The sequence below is a fragment of the Xiphophorus maculatus genome, chromosome 4 (assembly GCF_002775205.1).
Source record: "Xiphophorus maculatus strain JP 163 A chromosome 4, X_maculatus-5.0-male, whole genome shotgun sequence".
Lineage (NCBI taxonomy): Eukaryota > Metazoa > Chordata > Actinopteri > Cyprinodontiformes > Poeciliidae > Xiphophorus > Xiphophorus maculatus.
Genome location: NC_036446.1, coordinates 20,711,972 through 20,734,032, shown reverse-complemented (window position 1 = coordinate 20,734,032; position 22,061 = coordinate 20,711,972). Strand labels below are relative to the sequence as shown.

The 22,061-nt window shown below is 41.6% G+C and overlaps 1 protein-coding gene across 5 annotated transcripts in view; it reads right to left on the bottom strand.

Moving 5' to 3' along the window:
• cbfa2t3 (CBFA2/RUNX1 translocation partner 3) overlaps positions 1-16,337 on the bottom strand; it is a 42,944-nt gene extending 26,607 nt beyond the window's left edge. For 4 of the 5 annotated variants that reach the window (XM_023331966.1, XM_023331967.1, XM_023331969.1 and 1 more), the window contains exon 1: positions 15,505-16,337. In XM_023331966.1, coding sequence (XP_023187734.1) covers positions 15,505-15,712 — 208 coding nt within the window. In that variant the 5' untranslated portion in view covers positions 15,713-16,337. Of the gene's footprint in view, positions 1-6,574; positions 7,659-15,504 lie in introns of those variants that run through there. The other variant, XM_014471660.2, reaches the window with a different exon arrangement.
• Between the last annotated feature and the right edge of the window lie 5,724 nt (positions 16,338-22,061).

The following is a 22,061-nucleotide window of genomic DNA, read 5'->3' as shown; positions in this document are numbered from 1 at the left end:
CTGCAGGCCGAGGCTGTGGGCTGAGTGAGGAAGGATGGTGGGGGATAGATGAGACAGATAGACTGAGCAAAGAGAGTTGTGCTACATCTGTGAGCCACATCTGGATTACTTCGTATTGGTCACAGGAGAGGCAGCAGGCGGGGGCTGGAGGGGTGGCTGAGCGGAGCAACCGTGGGAAATGTCCCACTGTAAAGTTTTAGGGCATGGGGGCTTACTGTATTTGTGGGAGAGTTTAGAGAGGAGTCTCCACAGAGTGACCCGTCCGTCACAGAGCTCTGCTTCTAACACAAACATCCTCCAAACTGTGCAAGCTGCATCCATACACACACGTAAAACAGCGAGGACGGCTTGAGAAACATTTTCCTCAGGGTTATATGGCTCGTATCCTTCATCCTTAGAACATGCCTGTGTTGATCTTTTCAGCATCTCTCCCAGGCAGCAGATGTCCTCCCTCCATTCCTTCCAGGAGCGATGTTTGAGGAGGTGTGTCCAGGAAACAGTGGCCGATGCGGGCTTCCTGTGTGACAGGTGTGCGATGGAGGCCTGACAGCTGCTGTCCTGTTCTCGCTTTCCCTCCGTTTTATTCCTCTCCCCTGTTCGAGCCAGCTGCAGCGGAGAGAGCGGCTCTGTTTGTTCTTACATCACCGCCGCTGCCTGCTGATTTATGGAGCACAGAAGTCTCAGATTAGACCCTGGCAACACACGCATCACAGCAAACGCAGCATCTTTTCATCTCGTTTCAGACCCCCGACTCTTTGCATGTTGAACCGCTTTGTGTGGCGGTAAAACCTGACACTGAGCTGTCACTAACCGCTAAGACAGGAAAACAAACAGGAGATTAGTCATTCTCCAGCTTGATGTCTTGTATTTCATTTCATTCTGTGTTAAATGTCTGCTCTGTCACTGTGGAGCTGTCAGCGCTGACAAAACTGTCTGCAGCCTGAACTGCTCCCCAGCCTGCCAGCTCTCTCATACCTCTTCATTTGGCCTGCAGGCACACCAACAAAAGTGGCTGACATTAGCCAGGCGTTGGCTGGTAGGGCGCTGTGCATCATCACACAGGATCCCATAGTTTTCACAGCCCCCCCACTCTCCTACACACACACACACACGCACACACACACATACAAACCACTAAGAAATGTGGTGGACTGCAGAGGAGGGGTGGGGTGTATTTAAGTGACAGGTTAGAGAGGAGCTTTGACAGTTTCTCCATTTAGCCTACAGCCTGCTCATGCTGGAAGCTGCCAAAATAAATACCAGCTATTCCTGCAGGACACAATCCGACTACAGGACGCCGCCACCGCCACAAAAAAAACAAAAAAAAAAAAACTCCCCAATAAAAGAGTGAGCTAGGGGAAGAAAGAGGACAACTGATGTACCAATAACATGCCGATTACACAAAATAATTGACTAATTAGCACGGCCCACTGTTATGTCACAGTCAGAAAGTTTACATTGAGCATCCTGCCACAATGAGGAAACTTATCTTTAGTGAATTTTGTTTAAATTTGCTAAATATATGGATCCAAAGGGCATAAAAATGTCACCTAGAAATTGTATGGAAGTCTAAAGTCTTAAATTAAGTTCAAGGTGAATGACAAAGAAAACATACAACTTTATATTGATTCTTTCTGTCAAGAATAAGTAAGTTACGAATCTGTAATATCTGTATCTATTCTCTGTGCCTCGACATATTACTAGATGATATCAGAAAAACATGGTGTTCCGACACTACTGGTAAAAACTGCAGTGGTAATACTGATTATGATGAACCTCTATGTTCTGATTCTTCTTTTGCTTACAGTTCCACAATGTTCCCATGCAGCCCTACTTTGTGTGCAAAATCTGGAGTGAAAACTGGCAAAGTCAGATTGGAAACATCTATTAATCTGACCTACATGTAAATGAAAGACATTTAAAAGTTTAAGTATTGAAGAAGTAATTTTGGTCTTTTACCATCTATTTGATTTTTGCCTACGCTCAGAATTCATATGGATCATTGTTGTGAAGTTTAGACTTTGAAGATGAAAACACAGTGAAGCATACCAGTTGTATATGACACCGGTCCAGTAAAACTCAGTTTTATTTAATTGAACCTGACCATAAGCAGAACCATCTAATGGTTCTAAAGTTGTAATTTTAGTAATAACTTGCTCATCAAAGTGACTGCCACTCTTTGACACATTCGAAAAATCTGTGACCTCTCTTTAGTACAGTGTATGTGTCTGTAAGCTGTTAAAACGTTTAGAGGGACAATACATTTATGTCAAAGGATTCAGTTTGTCTGAATGTGCTTTTTATGTGTGTGTGTGTGTGTGTGTGTGTGTGTGGAGAGAGAGAGAGGAAGGAAGGCTGGAGCCGAGATTAAGGTCTGTGCGACTAACTGGTAACACAACGGCACTCAGTGGCTCAGCTTCCCATTTGAAGAGACGGAACCATCTGTGTGGCACAGGATCTGTTTCCAGGAGATAACGGCATTTTTAATTTTGCAAATAATGTAAGGAGACAAACAGAGCGAACGTGACAGACATGCCTTCCTTCCCACTCTGCGGCTGCACGCTCCACCGTTGCAGCACTTCCTAAGATTTCCAGCGAGAGGACTTCTTTGGAGTGGTCCATGTCCAGTTTTTTTTTTTGTTTTGTTTTGTTTTTGCTTGTTTATCCCCTCGCTTTTGATAAAGGTCTCAGTTGGAGGCAAAAGGGGAAGGGAGGGATTCATTTTGCGAGTTATGGGTGGTGATATGGAGTTCCCTTTTTTTGCTGTTGACCTGTCCTCTTGATTATAACAGAGTCCAGTGCTACTGTAGATTAGCCCAGCTGTTTCCTCAGTCTGACTCCGAGCTGAACACACTTCCTACCGTAAAGTCGGCGGGGCGGGAGGTGAGACGGTGCAGCGAGGAGGCTGAGTAAGAGAAGGCGAAGAAGGTCGAAGGAGGGTCAGAGGTCAGCAGGCATGCGGGGAAGTAAAAGGTGAGGAAAGAGAGCAGGAGGTGAATCTGGCACAAGATGAGGAAGGGAGGAGGAGGATGTGTTTTTCTTAGCCTGCAGCTGTCAGTAGGTGATGTGTTTTAACATTTACTTTTTAGTTTCTTCAGGATTGGTAATCTGGAGAAAGCAGCAGAAATTACGACCGCGTGTGCACTGTGTTCGATCCCACATATCCTGGCAGTGAAAAGTGTAAAGAGAGAAAGAGTGATACTCCTAACACACAATTGTGGCTCTCCGCCCTCTGCTTGGCTCCCACGCTGAGCCGTCAGCGGGCCAAGCATCCAGAGAGTGTGTTTCTCATTCCATCAGATGTTGGGAAGCTGCCTTGGTTCTCGACTCTGGTCTCTGACATTCTCAGTCTCCCCAGAGAGGCTGGGCAGCCTTGTCGCAGTAATATCAAACACATGTGGACCAGGGCAGAGCAGACCAACATACAGCTACACACACACATATGGATGAGGCCCGAGGCAGCCAGAACTTTACTGCTCTCTCAGCAGGAGGCTACATAGCAGGATAACATTAACCACCAGGATCGTCACCTCATATATTGCTACCATATTTACATAAAACAAACAATGTTTTTGATATATCTGTACTGTAAAATCAGACTTAGAAACAACCTGGAGCTCCAGTCCTGCTCAACAATTCATCTCCCTTCTTGTAAAAAACAAAAAAAATACCAATGAAATTATAGTTAACATCTCCAGTCAAACATAACCTATCATCAATGCCTTCCATGGTTTTATGAGTTCACACTCAGACCTGTGGTTTTATGAGTTCAAATAGTGGAAAATGTTTCAACATTCAAAGCACTTCTGTACCCAGCTTTTGGAAATTTCTCTGCAACTCCTTATTTACCAACAAAAAAACAACAGTACATATTTATGCACTGGAGATGACACTGTGTAAACGTCCTGATATCAGCTAATAAGATGAAAATTAATCCGAATAATCCTAATTGCCACAAACACAAACATGAAGTATGCAGTTCTGTCAATCACTTTGTTTTTTCTTTATTTTGGTTTTTTGTTTATAGATTGAATGTGATTGTTTGTTTCACTTGTTCAGACAATGCATACACAAGAGCAAATACGCGACGTGTGCAATTATTGCACAATATTACAAAATATTGCAAGAATGGTATCAGTTGACGCAGATAGATGACCTCTCCACTTCTCTATTTCTCTATTTCCCATCTGTCATTGCAATGCATACACACCTCTCCGTGTGACTATTTTACAAAACACTGTTATCTGTAACATGTGTAGGCATCTACTGTAATGAGACTTCATCCAGCAGGCTAAATATCTTATTAGTATGCAAAGCAGGAGTTGCTGACACTTGGAACATAATGGCCAACATATATCGCATTCCAAACAGTTCTTCGCAATAATAACATTGAGCACACTGATATTGCAATGATGATATTAATGGTGCAGTCCTAAAACACACTGTGTAAGTCTTTGTCAGTAAAGCACCACAGAAGTACTTACTGAAAAGTTTGAAATGTCACTAAACCAGTGAAAAGGATTTGATTGTTTTTGCACAATGAACTAGTTATTATTGCTTGCATAAATGTGACGCAAGAATTCTTTTATAGTATTTTTTTTAGGCAACAATGGCCTAATGGGATCAATCACCTCCTCCTTTGCAATCAACCAACACCCAAAGAGATGACAGCTGAGTGAGGAAGCTGTGGCTTCGTGAGCCAATCAGAAATAGTGGGCTGCCGGAAAAACGTGTAAAAGGTGACAAATATCAAATACAAAGACCATTATATCTGTTTGTTGACTTACACAAACATATGTAAACAAAAGCGCACACAGAACAGGCCTGTTATTTTTGGCTGCTGCTTTCCTTGTTTTGTTCGTGACGGCCCAGGTGTCTGTGCTGTGCTGACCACCTGACCGGCTCAGCGCACGCTCACGCTGCCGCCCACCCAGGGCCATCTGCTCGACTCATTAATTAGGAAGCAGCCGGTTTCACCTGCACTGCCCGCATTCAGATCACAATAATTAACCACACACAAAGCTGGGCTCAACGAGCCCACGCAATCGTACGGTAAACACAAACTGAGCTGGGGTCCAGATTCTGCAGTTGTCAAAAAACAGAGAGTGAAGAAGAGTCTTTTTTTCATTTGAACAGAAACTTTTTAAGTTTTAAAAAATAGTAGTGTTTTCTGTTCTTCAACACCAGATGAATCCTGAAGCGAAATCTGGCAACCCTGGTTCAAATGAATACATAACACAAATTTGTTAAGCTACAGTAGAGGCTCTTCTGACATCCTCCGAAGAAAACAGGTTCCTTATCGCTGGCTGGTGGTATGTTCCCAGTATATAAACACAGAAGACCGTGCACCTGTGGTAGATGGGAAGTGAATAAACACTCTGCAGGCTGGGGGTCATAATGAATGGGCTGCCTTTTAAGAGAGCTCCTCAGTGATGAAGTAGGGACATCTGCCTTTAGCGAGAGGAAGGCTCTGCTGATCAGAGGGAGGAAGAGATGCTCTCTTTGCGGCGATGAAGGGATAATGTGCGGTGAGGCAGGGTGTCTGCACTGCGGTTTCACCTCTGCAACCTCCCCATCCATTCTTCAAGACTATTATCAACTCTTCAATTATTCAGATGATATTTACCAGGGCCAATTATACAGGGTTGTGTCCTGCAGAGAAAATGGCCAGTGTTTTACTGTTGCACTTAGAGGAAGAAGTTTGCTGCTGAAGCTGTTCAAGTAGGGGAGGTGGAGTGAAAGCCTCTATTTGCTGCTTTTGTAGAGTTGCTGTAAACCCTTTGAAATATTTCACAGTTGAAATGTTTCGTCATTTTCTAAGATAAATTTTCAAGTTCTCTCCTCATTAAACGTATCAGCACAGGAATACATGGCAGACTCAACCAGATAGGATTCTAGTCTCACTGTTTTATTTTTCCTACACAGACGCAGCGATGATGCGCACCAACACAAAAAAGGTGGATGGGGCTTTATTGTGGGTCTCACAACAGTTCAGTCCAGAGTAAATGATGCATTTATCCTCTCACACCCATCACCTTTGTGCAGCATGGATGGACACTAAAATCACAGAGAGGAGAGAGGTTTGGTGTCATCACTTTGTCTCAGCATCTCTTTGATGTGCAGCACATACTGCCGGGGTGAAACAACTCATGACCCCCTCTTTTGTCTTTCCCTTTACAGGCTCTCAGAATTTGCTCACAACACTAAAATCAACCCAACAAACAAAAATGTGGTGCCAACATAACATCTGCAAATTACTTATTTCTTTTTAGGTATATTTGCTTCCATTTGTATGGTTGTATTAGTATATCTTTACACCTTCTTTGCTATTTCAGCATATTGAAAATTCATGAAATGCTTAAAAGCACTTTAAGAATGGTATCCCAATTTACACCTTCACATTAACAAGCTTCTTACCAATCCTCAAGTGAACCTAGAAGTTTAAACTTGACCTTTCACAAATTTGAGCTTTCATATATGAAACAGCTTGCATTTAATAGGTTCTAATGAACTGCAGGTCCAATTAAAGTCCTTTGTTTCTTAGCAGTTTGAGTGTGCAGGTTTTTTTACTCACTTTGTGAAGGTCGAGGTCAAGCGGAGCGATAATCCACACCAAATCGCTTCTTAACAGGATTTTATATCGATTCAATCCTCATCGTCTTGGGAAAAAAAAAAAAGTACACTAAAAATGAGTAAAAATTAAAGCCTTTGTTGGGTTATTCCCTTTTTCTAAAAATATATGATGGTATAAAAATGTTTAACTTTCCTTTGGGTGCTCTAATAGGGTCCAGGTTAAATAAGTCTTAGGCTGTGAGGTATTTATCTTCTTAATAAAAGATAAAAGAAAAAATAAGACCAAAACAAGGGCTGTTGGATCCTTAGGAAAACTGCTGTCTTTGGTTTTTCAATCTGAGATATAAATTTATTATTTGTTGAAGCAGAAAAGCTTCTTGTGTTTGCGATGCGACAGAATCAGAACTTGTCCCAGTCGTGTATATTCGCTCCCTGGCACTTTCTGATCATCCCAGACAGATGAGACAACACAGTGTCATTTCTACAGCAGGAACGAGGTCCCGTTTGTTTTTGACATACAAAAAGTAACTAATTTGTCACTCTAAGTCCAAAAAGCCTCACCATGTGAGGTCACATTAAGATGCAGATCCTCAGGGCTGCAGGGTGCGCCTATAATCCCCCCCCTACCCAAACAACTTTACAGTCTTCTTAGCTCACAGTTGAACCCACAGTTCATGGTGTCAGAGGCAAGTTCTCATACATCCAATCCGAGAAAAAAAATATAGTTTTTCTCTTGTTTGTTTCCAGCCTGCGGACAAAGCTGCTCCACCTCCACGTTTCTATGTTCGGTGCTTGTCCTCCTCCTCCGACGCGCCGATCGTCCGTCAGGCTGCGCTCAGATGGTTGTTGTATTAAACCTTCACTTCCAGGAGAAATAAAAAAAGGCTGTCATCGGAGCAGACCAGGAGAAGTCTTTTTTTTCCTCCAGTGCACGGTATTAGGTATTTTTACGACTTGTTATGTCCTCGGTGATGAGTGGAGCTGGCGAGCTCACTGTGCGCAGTAACCGCGGCGCTCTCCTCCTCCTCCTCTCTCTCTGTGTCCTCGCTGTAGCCTTCTGTCTGCGTTTAAACACCATCTGGAGCTCCTAACCCCTCTCTCTCTCTCTCTCTCTCTCTCTCTCTCTCTCTCTCTCTCTCTCTCTCTCTCTCTCTCTCTCTCCCTCCCCCTCTCTCTCTCTCTGTCTCTGTGGGTACCATAAGAAACAAACAAAAAAAAATAGCAACTATTTCACACGAATCCTTTCTAAGCAGAAGAAAGTAATCTCATATTGGTGCAAATCTATTCAAACAATCTCACATCTTCTGAAATACCTTACAAACTGTAATATTTAAACTCTTGCCGGCCTTAAACTTTATATTTAATTGTTTCAATGACCAAAACGAAACAAAAAAAAATGTCTTCACCCAAAAATTTCTAAACTAAATAGAAGTATGCCCGACTTAATCATTTCAGTCTCAGACCCCCACCGAGGGATCGAGAACTGAGTCAAACTATTATCCATTTCACCGTCTGTCGGTGGGGGCCGCTGTTTCCTCATATCAGGGAGAAGGACAGTAGCAGCGTTGTGGAGATTTTATTTACTTTATCTAACTCTTTAATGGGGGCTTTTTGGGAGCAGAATAAATGTAAAAGAATGTGTTTGCGGGCATATGAGTAAACAGTGAATTGTGACATTCTTTTCATGGAGAGTTTCCTCTGTGGTCTGATCTGAAGATGGAGAAAATGTAATCAGTGGTAATCCAGGGCTGGTTATTACACCTTCCACACTGGCATCACATCATCATCTTTTATTGCTTCTTTAAATTAAAGTTGTTGACTCAAGATGGGTATGATTTTCCTTTTATCAGGTTACACGTAACAGCGAGTACTTATAGTTCAGATTTTCTAAGTGATGATTTATGATGCTTTTTATCAGTTGTTCTGCATTTTGTAGAAGACAGATTTATTGTCATGAGTTTGTAGAAAAGAACATAAGCCCTACAAAAGGAGAATAGATGACAGTAAAGGTTTGTTGATTTAAAACAATTCAAACTGAAAATGCTTATATTTGTGGGATATAACGCTTTATTAGTGGGTAATAAATATCTATATTTTCACAAGGACAGCTAAACATTTTTGCTGTGTTTTCATCCACACACCCTCCATGATGACACATTAGCCAAGGCTGATGACTGCATCAATAAGCCTAATTGCAGAGAAGAAGCCAATGTCTGGATTTTGTGGGAGAATGCCGCTTGTGCAACGACATCAATGAGACGCACTTGTGCTTTTTCAAGTTTTGCAGTATCTTTGGAAATCATTCCAGTGAATGAACTCCAGATCAACATAACATGCATTTAGGACATTAATGTGGAAGCTGCCCAGGAGAGAAAATGTCTTTCTTTCTGTCTGTCTATCTATCTCAACTTATTGCTTACAGAGTCACTGGGCTGTAGGTGGGAGCTGAAGCAGGGGACATTCATATAAGAGCAACCAGTCAATCATGGAACAAGACTAAGAAATGACAGACAAGTAGTAATGCATTCATCCCAAAGAGTAACTTAGAGATAATTTTTGCACTATCACTTGCACTGGGTACTCCAGTTCTCTCTGCCATCGTATTTTATGACAGAAGCCCCATCTTCCATCTGTCTATCTGTAAATAACTCTGGTGAGGTGACTGTGGCTTCTGAACTCTGGAAAAAGTGTCGTATTTGCATTCTGCAGTTCAGTGTTTCCTTACATGCTTGCAGATGCATTCGTACTCATTCCTTCCACTGCAAGTAAGGAGACTAATAGAAAGTAATTTTACATAACATCACTTCTGAACAATCCAAAACTATCCCTTTAACTATCTTTGGTCGTCTTAGAAATTATGGATAACATCCTTGTGCAGTAGCTAAAGCATTTAAATAAGCTTTGGGAAAACCAGTATGTTTATACATTGACCAGATAATACATTTTGTATTTGCATGAGAGCAGGAATTATGTATGAATCTGCAGCTTTTTAATAGTTTGAACCTTGACAACACCATAAAAAGTCTTGTTGTGATTACTAAACATAAAACATACCCTGATGTTAATAATGTTCTAACATATTCATCATATATTGTCTCAGTCTTATTTGTTGAAATGGCAGCAAAGACTTTGCCATACACTATGCACAAGTAACGCTTAATATCTCCAAGTCATGTTTAATTGACTGTTTCAGCCTTTTATTGGCATCAAGGTGACTAAATTGCCTGTAAAGGACAATGCACATGAATGCAAAACCTCAGTTAGTCTGCCAAGTTTGCAAACTTTAAAGCAGTAGAACAAAGTAGAAGAAAATCATCTAACAGGCCTCTAGGGTTAAAATTAAAAGGTGTTTTTGAAAACAAGAAAATTTGATGGCAATTTTTTTTTTTTCATTAACACAATAGCGATGTATTTTACTGTTTTAATGCCATGTAGACATTTTATTATTTGTTAAAATTTATATAGCTTGTAAGCAGATAAACAACTCTATTAGTCAGGCAAATAGAAAGACACAAAGAGGGAAAAGGGCAGGTACAGTACATCTGCTGCCGCTATGGTGAGAATCCTCCACCTGTCCGCACTGGTCTGTTAGGCCCTTTGCCCCACCCGCCTGCCCTCTATCAGACACACACACACATACATACACGTACATAGCCATGGAAGGGGGACAGAAGACAAAGCCGACACCCTCCTGACCTCACCTGTGTCTACAGAACAAACAGAACCAGCTTGTAAAGTACACACAGACAGCTGCTGAGCCCCGACACCAGTCACACCAGCCTCCAAAGCGCTGAACACAAACACTCCCTTGATTAGGATCAGTTGCCTGCATCCGCAATGAGAAAAAAAAAATATCTTCAGGTACAAATAGGTTCTGTGAAGAAATTGGTATTTGCTCAAATTGCAATTTCCAATTTCTAATTAAACTGGTGTTTTGATTCTGACTAAACATCTCAAAGCACAACTTACCGTAAAATACATGTCCACTATACCTGTACACAGATGCATGGGCATAACTTAAATCTGCCAGAGTTAAGGTGGGCGATAAACTTCTGGAAGCATAGCTTGTAAGCATTTCAGTAACTGCTCTGGAATAGGGTCAAATGTGAACTAAAAGGTGAACAGTAAAGTCAAAGCCAATTCATAAGGTTCACCTCAAGCATTGTCTTTGTTCATGTAAATTAGTAAATGAACACAAAGTTTTTCTTTCATTTGTCCCAAGGCCTTGTATTCAATATAATGTAAGGACACATACTATGTTGTGGGGACCAACTGCTGCTTATGGGGAGGCTCCATGTGAAGAAGTGCTGTTTTGGTTTTAGAGATTAGGTTTAAGACTAAGGTGTGAATTGAGGTTAGTTCAGGTTTTGCATGTCCTGGTAATGGTGATTTTTGGGGTTTCATAGTCTAAACCAGAGTAAGAGGTTTAGACTATGGAAGTGAATGAAAAATGAATGGAAGTGGATGCAAAGTCCTTGTGAAGATAGAAAGACCTATGTGTGTTTGTCTATCTTCTTAGTATGTCAGAGCGGAGGGCGTTTCCCTTCGTGCAGAATACTGAAAACAGTAGTGTATGTGTGGCCTTGACTGACAGAAAGGTTGGCAATGAGGGCTGCATCCAAATAAAGAATTCCTGTCAAGGTGACAGCTCCAAGATTGACAGGATGCTATTCTCCATGGGAACAGTGTCAGTCAACCTGTCAGCCTCTCTGTAGAGACAGCCTCTTACTCCTCTTAATTTGGCCTTTTGTTGCGCGGTCACCAGGTTACCTCTGACGCTCCATGTGGCCAGCCTGATAAACTGCACAATGAGACACACACAAGGCGAGAACTCACCTCGATGAACTCCCCGCAGCATAATGCTGTGACTGGAAGTCTCTTTGATGGCACTAATGACAAAGGCACCTTTGTCTAGCCTTCGTCTCACTCCTCTATCTCTCTGTCACCTTGCAAACACCTCATCCTCGCCTCCTTTATTATGTTGACAGCATCTCCTGGATGGTTGGGCACTTTCTGAAATGCAAGAACTGACACTGGTCATTGTTCTGCAGTGGGAATGATGATTTGTGTCTGTGTAAATACTGAGTCAGAGTAAAAGGCAGGAGAGACAGAGAGAAGTTTGCAGCATTTCCTCCACTCGCACATTGTAAATCCTTTCCTATTGCAGCAGTCACAGGCTAGTGTGTTGAAAAGAGATAAGGCTCTGAGCTGACTGAAAGGAATGCCAAACTCATTGTGTTCCTGTGCTTCTCTGTCTTCTCCTATCCTTCCCTTTCCTCATTTGTGTAAATTCAACACAAACTATTATGAAACTGCTGTTAACGTCATTGACCGAGGGTCTCATATCATGCCATACTGTATCGTCATCCTGACATAGTGGTTTGATTTGAGTTGAAATCTTTTCTCATGAATCCCATATATCCTGTGAAAATATAGGGTCAGTAATTTAAACTCTGTTCTTTGTAATATTTTACTTAATAAGACGCTGGCCTCTTCCCTTACATCTTAAACATGAGCATGTCACAAAAAAGGAGCACAATAAAAAAAAGAGTGTCTCTGCATTGTGACACAGTGTAGCAGATTATTGACCCACATATTCAAGTACACAAACTGGAATGCTGCTTTTACAAATTTTACTTATGGACCCTTGTGACATTTTCTTTGAAATGGAGCGGTAAAGTGTTGCCTGACTGCAAGACAGGAATTGAAATATCAAAACCTTGAATACAATCATTTTTCACCCATTCCATTAGCACTGAAAGCCACATTTTATTTCTGTATATACAGCTAGCTAGCATGCATCCATCTAGCTTGGAGATGGATGCATGCTCCATCTCCTAGCTAGTTTGTCATTTTACATCAAGAATACTAATTGAATGGGACTAATTGGGCTGGTGAGTCCCTGGATGACTAATATTGACGTATTATTTGATTTAAATATTGGCATGTTAATATACGGAGTACAACCAAATGAGCCATTGAATGTGTACTTTGACCAGGACAAGATGGAGTCAGAGAGAGCTCTAAGCACATGGCCAGATATGACTCGCAGAACTGCAAACTAACGGAGGAGGAAGTGACACCTGATTAGGTCTGGTGTATATTTTAGAACAAGACATTGAACCTGAACTTCCAAGGAAATGGACAGCAAAGCATCCTAAGTGACGATTAGCTGAATGTTAAATGGACTGAATAAATTTAGTGCTTTTTCAGTCATTTCAGTCACTCAAATTACAAGGACGCAGAGTTAGTCAGATCAGAAGGAAGCTTGGAGTTCAGTGTCATGCTCAAGGACACTTTGGAAGGATGGTTGGTCAAAGATAAGATCGAACAGACAGAAAGACAGACAAACAGAAAGATCGACAGACAGACTTTCCCAGGAGACGGGGTGTTCATGTGTGTGCGTGTGTGTATTGGTTGCAGACAGTTGGTGGTACTGGCACTGGAGATAGTGAGCAGAGGGGGATGAGGCACTATATCAAGTTGTGAACATCTGTTCCTCATAGAAACCACAACACTGGTAGTGAGGAAATAAAGAGGATAACTGCTCTCTGTTTCTCTCAGAGACACACACTTTGTTACTACCTTGTCTTGCCAAACACACACACCCCCACGCACACAGCCATCACTTTTATTCTGATTTACTCAACATTTACCTCTTCTGACATCATGATCACTGCACAACTTTTCTCAAAATTTTGTAAAATTCTTTTTCTTTTTTTTCTCTTTTTTTTGATTAGTTTGTTTCAGTCTGGAGATGTAAGGAAATAACCAGTGATTTAGTCAATAAAATGCGAACTGCATTTTCAGGTAATGTGCAAATTTATAAAACGTTGGCAAATTTTGTGCCGTCACTCTGAACATGACAGTTTTATTTATCAGGCTAACTGCAGACCTCGTGACCTGACAAAAGTGTGAGGCAAACCACACGAAGAACAGAAGATAACATAATTCAAACTACCAATAATAAGAGATAAGAGCCATGAGCAACTTGTCTTTACATGCACCTGACAGCTGACCTGTGCTTCTGGAGCAGTCATTTGGCCAGCAGAGACAGATGTAGACAATTGCATAAGTTCCTTTTGGAAGCTGTTCACATTTTTTCACACCAGCTTGACAAAATAATAATACTTGACGATATTGCAAAATATCGTCACGTAGTGTGCAAAAAAACTATGAATGAAAAAAATACCAAGAACTATTGGTTTTAAAAGATGCAGCCTGGAGAAAATTATAATTCTTGTATCTATACCTAAATTATGCAACTTAATCAAGGATCATCAATATTAAGTAAGCTGTTTTGAAAAGCCATTACTGGTGGCACATTTCTTTAGAGAAATGTAAAGAATATCCAATTCATATCTGTAGAGGATTAGGACTGGCATTCAAATTATGAAGTCTATGATACAGGAGACATGAGCCAATGCTTTGTTGAGGATTCTTTTCCAGCTTTTCCATCAAAGTCCCTTGATTTAGTCTGCTTTTCTTGCTCTGCCTCTCTCCCTCTTTCCCTCTCATTGACGTACTTGCTCTATCTGGGCCTTTTGGGAGGGTGTGCTAGTGCTAGGTGGCAGTTCCTTATTGTGGAGTGTTTATACGAGTGTCTATGGTCGTGCATGTGTGTGTGACTCTGTGTGCTGGGTGCGACTGATAAGAACCAGGGAGAAGAGCCAGCGTGCCGACATATTCTTGCCACCGCGGTTATCGCCCGTCGCAGCTGTGCTTTAGCTCTGCGACATCTGCTCCTTCACAGGAAGCCTACGCTGTGGCACACAACACCTCCCAAACACACAAAAACACACTGGCGAGCGCGCACACGCACAAGCAGCGTGCTGTTGCTTCTCCATACAGTGTTAACATGCTGCTCGACTGTACATATCCATCCACATACGTTTAGACATCAGGTAAACTGCTTGAAACAAAAGGCTCATGGTGTTTACGGTCCAAAGTGGACCATTTTGATTTAGCTGCAAATGTGAATGTGTAAGTTGAAATTGTTTGAGCACCAACACCAGAGTTCTGGGTTTTTATCACAGAAATACAGGAGGGATGCTTATGACTAAGCCTAATTATAGAGGCCTTATCACTGCAACGCTCACAAAGCTCATTACTGCCAAAAGACGGGACACGCTGCAGGTAATTCACCACGTTGGGTATTAGTCCTCGCTCTGGCTTACCGTTCCTACATATTTAGAGCCTACAAAATTAGTCTTTTAAAGTCTGATTGTTAATGCATCTCTCTCATCACAACCTTCACTGATTCAAGTCAGGTTTTCATTTATACTTCAAGGCACTTCTTTTCCGTTTCTTCCAGAGTGCCTTTCAAGTGTTCCCCGTCAGTCTGCTGCAAGCTTGCCTTAAAGTTGTACCTCCGGCATTCACCAGGAGCCGTTTACGGCCACTTGGCTGTATGGGCATTAGGAATTCATTGAAGCCGAACTGCGAAACTCCAGAATGGAGTTGTGTTGTCTGCAGCTGTATGGGGAAGCCCAGAGGAAGACCCCCTCCACACACCCATTGCTCTAAAAACACCTCTTTCCCTTTCCTTTCCAGTGCCACAGGATAAATATGCTCCATGGACTTGTTAGCAACATTTGAACTTGACAGACCATGTGAAGTCCAAGATAATAAAGGGCATACCATTGAATTCAATAGCAGTCTATCTCTAAATTGAAGCTTATATTTCACCCAGAGATTTTATGTCTTTCCAAGTTTGATACTAAGGCTTCAATCATCAGTTAGCAGGTTTACCAGTGATATGAAGAAACCTGCCATTGCCCTTACAGAAAAGTCAACACAAACTGATTATCTGCCAATCACTTCGATTTAATGAGCAGACCAGACAGCTGCGGTACCCTCCATCACTCATCGCGGTTACAGCGTAGCCAGTAGATTTCATAAAACAGCTCCTGTAAGAGGACCGGCTCCTACCTTCAGTATATCTGTAAAGACTGCTGGCCACCAGCTTGTGGTCGAGGCTTCCAGGTTGGAGTCTGTGGGCACCGCGCTTCTCCCTCAGCTCCCTGTGGCTGATGAGTGTGACCGTGGGAACACATGGAGTAAAGGTAGGAGCAAAGGAGGACGATGTTGCTCCCAAGTCGTTCCTCTTTTGCCGCTCTAAGTGGACCTCGGCAGACATGCTAGCACTCCTTTCCAGGGTGGTCAGGTTGGAGACTAGCAGATTATTGACCTTCAGGTTTGACCTGCCCAGCAGCAAAGTGGTGTGAGACTTAAAATTGCTATTAGATCTGATAATTTCCCAGTTCAGCTTGTAGTTTCTTGTTTTCCTTCATAATCTTCGCCTTTGAGGCCCCAGGAGACAGTTGTGTGACCTGCTGAACCGCCATGCAAGGACACGGTAGTCTCAACTGTACACGACTCTTCAGATATTAAAAAGAAACAAAGACAGGGGTTTCTTCTTTCCTCCACGTACTTACTGCAGTCTTCGGTCCTGGTTGAATTTCTTCCTGGTGTCTCCTTGTTCTTACTTGCATATAGCTTTTGCTTTCAGCAAATGTAAAACACCTTAGGGTCACTATACCATCCGAAACTTTAACTCTTGTTCCTCCGTCTCAGCAGACCCCTTTACAGGAACATCTCTGAGCTAATTTAAAGGTTTCTTCTTTTCTGCTGGTTCTCTTCCTGCGTGTCTTATATTTTTCAGTAATGCCTGTGTGATGCAATCCAGAACGCGTGTGACTGAATGTCACCAGCCGGTCAGCTTGTCTTGTGGCTCCTGTAGAGGGGCTGTGCTCTCATGTGAACCCTCCTCCTACTCTACCCGCCAGTGCAGCTCAAAAGAGAAGTGTGTGCCTGGATGTTACAGTTTTGTTTTTTTTTCTGTGTTGCAGGGCTGCAGCCTCTAGGGAGGCCAAGCAGCAAGGTTGCTTGTGTTGATAGCAGCAGACAACAGCAGGCAGCAGGACCTGGGCCTCCATGTGGGCTTCCTCTGTCAGGAACCAGCTGTGTCGTCCTGCAGCCACTTCTTCCCCTCCTGCATCCTCCGCTCTAAGGCACCTCACCCTTGCTTCTGTGCACCTTGCCTGGTGGCTCCAAAGAAGCGTTTTTTTGTTCCTTGTAATAAAACAAATCACCCCTCAGTTTGTTGTTTGGGTTTACTTACCCTTTCAACTGTTTAACTGTCTGCTCCATGTCCTACGTTGTTTTTTTGTGCATCATAATTGACCATGTGAAATAAGATATGTTTCACAAAACTGCTAAGAGTACGCAAGAAAATATGAGTAAAATTTCATTAACTGTACACTTACCAAATGTTCTGACCTTTTTCATCCATAATTCAATCAAGTGGCAAAGTGTGCTCAGTACATGAAGACATTTCTATGATTCCTGTTCTGGCACAGGACACAACTTCATTGTTATGACAATAATTTTGGGGTGGGGGTTGTTGTATTGCAAGGTAAATCTACCAGGCACTTGATGATGTGTCAAGAGAGAACTGCAGTCTTTCAATAAATCTTAAATCTGGAAATGAAAAAGGCAAACACAAATGTGAATCCCCCCCGCCCCCCCAAGTAGTGAAAAACTTTGTGATTTCTCACAAGACTTATTGCATGAACAAATGATTTTGTCAAAATTTATGTAGTAAATATAAATCCAAGCAGAAGATGTCAAAGTCAATCTTTAGACAAGAGCATGCTGGTTTACATAGCTTTGCTCAATGGTGTTGAACACATTACAATTCATTTTACTTGGAAATTTAAACAAGAGCCCCAGTTGGTTATCAAATGTTTCCCAAGTTTCCAGCTCATGTCTCTTTGGGAATCACCTTTTTGTTGGTTTTCTATGTGTTGTTTGTTCAGATTGGTATTTTTGATATATTCTTGGAAATGGGAACCAGCTCTGTCTAGGCTGCTATGAAACAAAGTGCTTAAAGATTGAATATAAACTGCCTTAATTCTTTCCCTTCGATTGGGAGCCTTTTTATTTCTGAATGATTCATAACGTCAGAGTTAAAAGATTTAATATAAAAGATGTGATAAAACAAAAACAGCCATGAACTAAGTCAGTCTCACGATAAGTAAAATATAGAAAGAACAGGAATGACTCAGGACTTTTCATACCTCACTTACACACATTTCAGCTTTGTACAACAAAGAAATCCCCATTCATCAAATGCAGTTATTATTTCAAAATACAAAAACAAGGAAGTCAAACTTTGTTCCCCTTGGAATTTTTTTTGTTGTTAATTTATTTGCCTTAGATCCATACAAAACTTAATTCTATCTAACTGGAACTTAGAAGATTGAGCTAATTGCAATTTTATTGCCAAGTTTTTTTTAATTTCAAATATATAGAGACTGATTTTGGATGAGATTTGTCACAATTACATTTGACCAAACAGACCCAAAAATGCATAAAAATCTCAGCAATTCCTGACTTTGATATTGCAAAGAGAAAGAGTGAATAGTGCTCCATGGAGGCATTTTGGATTAAAGTAAGATTTCAGGTTGGTCATAAAAACATCGAGAGCTGAAATTGATTCACAGCATGAGAACATAAAAGAGCTGAGCAGAATAAGTGTCTAAACCTTTACCTGCCTCCCCTTACTCTAAACTATACACAGATATAAGTATTTTTATCTGGACGTTACTATAAGTAGAATTATGATTAAAACATATTTCTGTTGTATTAATATTTGCTTTACTAACTTGAAACCAATGTATTTTTGTTTTCATTCCATCAGAATTTCAGATTGTGTAGCAACAATGCTCCCCAGCAGTGACTCTGTCACAAGTTCTCATTGGTGCTAGGGCTCTGCAGATGAGAGAAGTGAGACGGGATGTGAGCAAACAGATGTGCCAAGCGCCTAGCTGAAACCAACACACAGATGGTCATCAGCAGAGAGGAAGTGAGAGAATCTGATGTGGCTTTCTCAGTATTTGGGCGTAGCGGGGGACAGTGACAGAGAACTGATTTCTCTATAAACCCTCAGAAAGTGCTGTTTACGAAATGGGGGTGGTTTTTAAATGTATTTTTACTTGAAACCATTGGAATTCCCCACCTTTGGTTACAGACATGTGGTATTTATAGGTTATATAGGTTTAATCAAGCTGGATATAAATATGATTGTGAATTAAGATTGCAAATTTCTGTCTCCCTTCTATGTTGAATTGCTTGACATTCTGCTTGGTTTACAAGGAGTAGAAAGTCATAACTTATGGACCACTTTAATTACAACAAAGGCAACACAAAATGCTTAAAAAAAAGATAAAGGCAGTACCAATGAACAACCAAGAAAAACAAAAGAACAGAGTAATCAAAGTCTAATCATTGAAAGCTGTAAATGAGATGACAGAGAAACGTTTAACATTTAGTTAATACACTAAGAAGCTCCTCGTTACCTTTCCAGTAATATCTGATTCCTTCTTAACTCTAAATGTCTCTTAATGCAGAAATGTGTCTCCTTTAGTACAAGGTGAGCAAGATTTTTGCTCATATTCAAGGTCAGTTACAGAGCAAATGTAGTAAAAGTCTGATAGTAACTCAATTTTTTTATCCAATTTTGATTTCTATATTTGAACTCTCCCTTTTGATAAACACAGTTTTGTGCTGTACCTGTTAGAGAAGCCTTTTGCTCCCTTGCTGCTCCTCCCCTTGCCTCCCCTCAGATGTTGGCAGGTATAAAATGAGTTTTTGAGGAGGGAGAGATAATGATTCCCCCATAATCACCAGAGACCAGCTCTGGTTCTGGCAGGTGCTATCACAGCAGCGACCCAGTCGTGCCTTCTCCCTCGAGATAAGGTCAGGGGGGGGAATGATGGGACAGAGGATGGTTGGAGGGAGGAACGGCGAAGGAGAAGGAGAACGGGACAGAGGGGGGCAAAAACGTGAGTTACGGGAGAGCAACTAGCCTCTCCTTATCTCCCCCCAGCGGCTGCCGCTGCTGGCTTCCAGATGCGGCGAGCCAGGGCAGCCGTGTCAGAGAGATCCCTCTATCAGCGACACACAGGCACCCCTCACCAAATACAAACCCAGCAGGAGGACACACCAGGACTTCATTACCGCTTTAAACCTCCAATCAGCATGCAGGAGGGAGGCAAAATAATCTGCAAGTTTGCTGGTGTGTCATAAATCCTGCAGAAATGCATTCAAATCAGTCCTTCTTGTTTCCTGGCTAGGCTATTAATTGTACTGTATTAATTCGCAACAGTGACCGAGTAAGTTTCACTCCTTTGTGAAGGTAAATGCACAAGTTGGTCGGGCTCAAAGCAAGTTTTCACCTTGTGCAGTGAAAGTAGAGCTTGTGAAAGTCAGTGGCTGGGACGGCTGGCGTCTGGTGGTGAGAAGCAGGCATATGGTGGAGCGTCTTGTCCGCCTGTGAGACACCTGGCCACCACTAACTGGATGAACTTTTCAACTGTGCAGCCATTACCAACAGTAGCTGTCTCAGCTAAGACACGTAAGCAGTGATGTGCAGCATTTGGAGAAATATCTCAACGATTACACAGCAGATTGAAACGAAAGTTAAAATCTTCAGCTTTATGTATATTAGAATTATCCTTTGCACTCAAACAAGGCTATAAATATTCTGCCTGCAAGAAGAGTGCACCAGGTGACATCTTGTACCCTTTATAGTCATGCCTCTCATGGTGAAGAGTTGGGAATTTGTTTCGACTTTTTAAACAACAGAGTCCCTTTTGTCTTCCAAAGGCTGAAGCGAACACAATCACAAGCCCACACAAAGTCTTTGGGAAAAACAAAGCCTCCTTCCATCAGCATCAACTCCACTAACAAACAAATACGTCAGTCGAGGCTCGTTCACCTTTTTCCTCTCCGTGGTGTTTTTAGAATACACACCTGTTTGGCACAGACATCGTCAGAGTAAACCTACAGATCTCAACAGAACTCTATAAGTTAAACCGTCCCCATCTGTCACAGTCAAGCTCCACACAGATGCAGACTGAGCGCCTCCTCTTTCTTATCCTTCTAACAGCAGCCTTGGCTCTCATTCAAGAACTGTCAAAGCACACCTGCTAAATTAAGCTGAGCCTCATACTCACACAGTCACGAAGCTCTGGAATATACTTTGTTTGTGCACATATTGGAAACAAACAAACAAAAAAAAACATGTTTACACATCCAAATGTTGGTATATGCAAACTTACATGGACTTTATAGAAATATGTAAGGTTTCGTTGTTGGTATACAGTTAAAACCAGATATCAATGTGCACTTTATAACCTCCACAAGGCTGGATTATCTTTGAGTACAATTTCCAGACACCTTAAACAACATGCAAATATTAACAGCATGGGAATTTCGAGCCATCAAAGGTTCTCTGTCCCAGGGATTAACCTTGTTTTTAGAGAAAAATTTGCCTAACAGCCTCAGATGGAAACCAAAAGACATTGTGAAGATTCTGGTTGAAAATCTGGTAAAACATTGTAAACATAGTGACACAAATTCTGTACCGACATTGGCTGAAAGGATACTTAGCAAGAAAATAGACTTGACTTTAAGATCAATATAAAATATCAGCATTATGATTCGCTAATGCACTAAGTGACAAAGACCTGAAGTGTGGAAGACATGTCCTGCAATCTGATGAAACTAAAATTGAAGTGTTTGACCCTTATGACCAGCAATAGATCTGCAGTAAGCTAAGGAAAGCTTGCATTACTGGGAGCATCTTCCCAACTATTAGTGGAGATGTCACATTGTGTGAGTTTTTTTGCTGCAGGAGGGATTGGTGCATTTCACAAAATAGTTGACGTTATAGGGAAGAAACATTATGTGAGTATTCCAGTGAACTAGTTTAAAAAGCCTACAGAAGGATGCCAAAAATGTTTGAATCAAATCATTTAACTTAAAAACTTTGTAGTAAATACTACCGGAATGATTGTGAAATTCTGAATTTATCACACAACATTCTCTATTTTTTTTTTTTTTTTTTTTAAATTTGAATAATTTTGAAGAGCTTACTGATTCAAAACATGACAAATTTTTTTTCTGATTTAGTGGCAGACAGTGGAACAGTCATGTGTCATTTCATATAATGTACAAAATATAAACACTTGGTTTCAAGTGCATGAATTTCTGTTTGCCTTTTTCATGTAAACCATTAAAGTTTGTGTACACTTTTCTTCCTGCAAGCTGACCACATGTTGATCCAGACCTCTGCTGACCCCCATGCACCCTTTCCCTCTGCTCTTCTGTGTCTCCTGACATGCACTGCCACTGAGCTGCTCTAAATAGGTGCTACTGTGAATTGGAGACAGATGGAAACGAAGGTTCCCCGCAGTGTGGTTCCCCTGCAGCTGTGCTGTGTGCCCGGTGCCAGGGAGTGATGACAGCTCAGTAAGAGGGGCACCCAGAGAACGAGGAGACAGATCTATCTGAGTCTCTCTTCCTCCTCCTCTAGCATGTATATTCGCTTGATGGCTAAGCAAAGGTGCAATGAAAGAGGGGTGTTAGCTCCAATACAAGCCTCCAGGAATGCAAAAGAACAAATTAAAGAGAGGAGACAA